The sequence below is a fragment of the Corvus brachyrhynchos genome, unplaced genomic scaffold, assembly GCF_000691975.1.
Source record: "Corvus brachyrhynchos isolate BGI_N302 unplaced genomic scaffold, ASM69197v1 scaffold59, whole genome shotgun sequence".
Classification (NCBI taxonomy): domain Eukaryota; kingdom Metazoa; phylum Chordata; class Aves; order Passeriformes; family Corvidae; genus Corvus; species Corvus brachyrhynchos.
Genome location: NW_008246054.1, coordinates 3864807 through 3869059, shown reverse-complemented (window position 1 = coordinate 3869059; position 4253 = coordinate 3864807). Strand labels below are relative to the sequence as shown.

The window sequence follows — 4253 nt, the reverse complement described above, 5'->3', positions numbered from 1 at the left end:
ACCTCCCTGCCTCCCTTCCTGAGCCCTGTAGGGCTGAAGTTTCCACTCCTGCACATTTGCAGAGCTCCTGAAAATCCTTCCATAAGAGCTTCCCTTGGGAAGAGAGTGGGAGAAGCAGAGAGAGCCATACCTGATACAAAAAGGAGGATCTTCCTCCCAGCTTTATCCATTGACACAGCAGCGATGGCCACCGAGGACAGACGCACCAGGCCAACCAGAGCTGCGTCGTACTCTGGTTTCTGCAAAAAACCAGTGGGGAAGCTGAGCTGGGGGAAGGGACAGGTTCCTACAGCTACTGCCTTTGGCTGATGACTTGGCCAGAGCTGTTCTCAGAGTAAGAGACTGGAGAAGATGAGCCTGAAGCTCAGAGGAGGAGAGCAGGGAGACAGTGGGGCCTGTCCTGCTCCTCATCCTCATGCAGCATTTTGCAGGGCAGGTGCTTTAAAAAAGGGGGTTTTATGTCTGTAGGGAGCTGAGAGCATTGGGCAACCCTCACTGAAGCCCAGGCAGCCCGAGCAGGGCCCAGAGCCCAGGGCTCACCAGGATGACCGATGTTTTCTTGAATATTGGCTGCAGGTACACGAGGATGCAGGTGACCCCCGAGAGCTGCTGCAGGAACCTCATTCCCGCCGCGATCAGGATGGGCTTGTAAAGGAAGGGGTCCTTGAGCTCAGCACAGGAAACCCGACGGCTCTGGAGGGGACAAAGGCAGAAACACAAGGTGCTAGCACCTATGGGAACCACCTGGCATCCATTTTGCAGTTTTCATGTTACATCTCCCCGTGCTGAGCTTCCTCACCTGCTTCCTCACGCTGTCCTTGATCTGCTCGTACTCCCGGGCATAATCTGTGTCCTCACCCCGCAGCCAGCACAGGGAGCCCAGGGCCTCATCCTCCTTCCCCTGGGAGAGCAGGAACCGGGGCGAGTTGGGCATGAAGCAGAGCAGGAGGACCATGGCAAGCACCGGCACCTCCCCGGCCACGGCCAGCCAGCCCCAGTCCAGGACCAGCCCTGCCAGAGCAGCACAGTTAGGGGGCAAACACTCAGGAATGGGCGTCCTGGCCTTGCCTCCAGCTGGGCACCCCAATGAGTTAATTTAATAAGCCCAGCAGGAAAAATAGTAATAATAATAATAAAAAAATAATTGCACATATTTTCTCCTACTAAAGCAGTGTTTCAAGCAGTATTATATGGAGAAATTCCAGCAAATCTGGGAGTATCCAGCAAGATCCTGCAGCAAAGGTGATGCCCAGGAATATCATCATGTGCTGCCCTCCAGCCCTGGCAAAGCCTCATCAGGACCTGGATCTGTGGGCACAGCGCTGGCCACGGGTCCATGTGGGCTATGGTTCATCCCTCAGAGCACACACACACCAGGGCAAGGGGCGTGAACGACCCTGTCCAGCCCCCTCAGCGCAGCTGTGGTGGTGGGGACGAGGGGAACAAGCCCTCAGCTTGCTGAGAAGGTTGTTTATTTTAACTCCTTCTCCCCGCAGTCTTTCCCTGCACACGGAGACACCACGGAGGTACTTGCCCAGTGCGTACAGGACGAGGGAGCCCAGCACTGCCATGAGCTGGGGACAGGCACCCAGCATCCCCCTGACCCCCGGGTGGGAGATCTCCGAGATGTAAACCTGGAGAGGGACAACACACGCTTCACAGAGCTGCACATCCCCTCGTCACCCGCCCCCTGCCCTCTGTCACCTCGCAGTCATCCCCTGTGACCAGGGGAAACCCAAACTGCTGCGGAATTAGGTCTCGGGGTGGGGACCTGATGGGTCCAGCTGCATGTGGCCAGAGGACAGGACAGCCTGGCCGGCATCGCCACTTCCCTCCCTCCCCCCAGTGCGGGAGAAGTGCTCCAGCAACTCCGTTACTGGAAAGAGGTGCCCTGGTGTTACTCAACTCCTGCCTTCCCCTCTGTGTGAAACACGAGGGTGGCGTTCGGGAGGAAATAACTGCTGGGAGGAGCAGGGACTGAGGACCTGCCTTGTCTTTCCTGCAGGCGAGGAAGTCCAGCACCAACGGGCTCAGCCGGCTGGCCATGCCAGGGCTGCTAAATGAGTGCATCCTCCCCATCCCTGGCTGCTGACCTGCTGCATCCTCCCCATCCCCAGTGCCCCAGACACAGCCCTGGGGCTCTGCTGATGCCTCCGAAAAGCAGCGGGGTGCCCTAGCTCATCCACAGCACCACAGCCCCTCCTGCCCTGCAGCCCCCAGCTCATCCACAGCACCTCCTGCCCCGCATTCCCCTGCCGCGTTACCGGGATGGAGGCGGAGGTCACTCCGCCGGCGTAGCCCGTCAGCAGCCGGCCCAGCAGCAGCATCCAGAGGCCCTGGGCTCCGGCCAGCAGCGCGTATCCCAGCGCCGAGGGCAGAGCCGAGAACATGATGCTCAGCTTGCGGCCCAGGCAGTCGTTGAGCAGCATCGTGCTGAGCCCGCCCGCCGCAGCTCCCAGCGTGAACACCGACTGCGGGGCATGGAGAGGGGCTGTGTGAGCCTGGCATCCCCCCCGAGCATCCCCCGGCTCTGCCCCACCCTGGCGGGGATAACCCCGCTCCTTACCCCGAACCAGGGCGCTGTGTGCTGGTCCAGCCTCAGCGCAGGGTTGGGATGAGCCTCCAGGGCAGGGATGACGGGGGAGGGATAAACCAGGGCGAAGCCGAAGCTGAAGTTGCCCAGGACAGCGGCAAACACAGCCAGGTAGAGCCGCTTGTTGTGGAGGCTCCTGAGGGAGAGACAAGGACGTGCTGGATGCAGGCAGAAACTTAAACCCTGCTTCCCGCAGCCTTTGCCGAGGCTCTGGTGACACCCATGGAAGGATTTTCCTGGGGGAAGGCCCTGCACAGCCCCAAGCTGTTGGGTTTCTCTGAGCTCCTGCTCCACCGATGCTTCCCTCTGTGCCAGGCAGTTTTCAGGGGGTTCAACAAAGCAAGAAAAGCAGAAGCTGGAGCTGGGTGGCACCACGGACCCAGCGGCAGCCGGTTCATCCCAGCAGAGCAAGGAAAAGGTTCTTTCAAAGCCCCCCTGCCCCCCAGCAGCACCTCATGCCCCCGTGGGAGTCACACAAACCTGTCGTGCTCCCAGGCGGGCTCACCCAGCACCTCACATCGTTGGGCAGGATGAGGTTCTACCTCAAGGCAACTCAGGAACGGCAGGAATACGGAACAGCTCTTCCCCCAGCCCACTGCCCTCAGGATGGGGGGCACAACCTCTGCCCACCCTGTGGCCCCAGCCTGGTCCTTACCTCAGGTACTCCCTGTCGAGCCTCCTGGCAGTGCTCTCGGGGAAGGTGTGGTACGAGGAGCTCGTTTTCCTGACGAGGGGCTCGCGGTCACTGCGCTCCATGGCCGTGCGTGGCTGTGGCGGTGCCAGTGCTGCTGCGCTTGGGGCGGATGCTGGGGCTGCCCAGGGGAAGGGGAGGAAGAGGCAGGTGAAAGCGAAAGGGAAGAGGCTGCCTGGCCTTGCCTAATCAGAGAAATCTGTGCCTCGTGGGCTCGCGCCCGACTGCCCCTCGGCAGGAAACTGAGGGGGGCCGGAACACCAGCAGGAGAAGAGCCACGGGGTGACAGTGACGGTGACAGTGGTGTCCTGCAGCCTTCACCCTGCCCAGATGGAAACCAAACCCTCCCACCCAGTGACACTTGCAGGGATGGTCCTCGCAGAGCTGTGTTCACCAGCAGAAATGTCCCTTTGCTAAGGCCGTATCTCTCCTGTTGAGGAACTGGTACCAGTCAGACTGGCCCAGTGCTGCCGCTATTTACAAGGGAAAATTCCATCTGTGGGCGTCTCCAGAGCCACCCCAGGGAAGGGTTTTCAGCTGAGAACAGAGATGGGGAAGAGGAAGGAGAGGAAAGCAGAGGGAGATGAACGTGGAGTGGGCACAAGGAGCAGGGGATGGGGATGAAGGGCAGTGATGAGGATGGAAAAGGAGAGAGCAGCATCTCTGCCACCTTGGGCGGGCACCATGGGTGCCTTTACCCCCTCACCCTGATCCCCCCAGCCCCACAGGGCTCTGTGGGCAGCGTTGTGCTGGGACAGCTGCAGGTCCGAACTCACACTGTAGGAAAAGGCTTCGTTTGGGCCTTGCTTGCTCGGAACCCAAAGCCGCTTGGATTTAATTAGCAAAAGGTCTATTTCCCTAAACTACTGTGGTGCTCCTCTTGTTTCCGTCATTCCCCTTGGCCCCTGGTGCTTTTTGGAACACGTGGATGGTTTCTGCATCCCCAGGCCTGCGTGGGAGCTGCAGTGA

At 60.0% G+C, this 4253-nt stretch overlaps 1 protein-coding gene across 1 annotated transcript in view; it reads right to left on the bottom strand.

The window, feature by feature from the left end:
* The window catches only part of SLC2A6 (solute carrier family 2 member 6), a 5618-nt gene extending 1623 nt beyond the window's left edge, over positions 1–3995 (bottom strand). Inside the window, exons 1-7 of the mRNA XM_008642177.2 lie at positions 3249–3995; positions 2567–2729; positions 2265–2471; positions 1535–1634; positions 800–1011; positions 541–693; positions 131–239 (exon numbers count right to left, since the gene is read on the bottom strand). Coding sequence (XP_008640399.1) covers positions 131–239; positions 541–693; positions 800–1011; positions 1535–1634; positions 2265–2471; positions 2567–2729; positions 3249–3349 — 1045 coding nt within the window. The 5' untranslated portion in view covers positions 3350–3995. The remainder of the gene's footprint in view (positions 1–130; positions 240–540; positions 694–799; positions 1012–1534; positions 1635–2264; positions 2472–2566; positions 2730–3248) is intronic.
* Between the last annotated feature and the right edge of the window lie 258 nt (positions 3996–4253).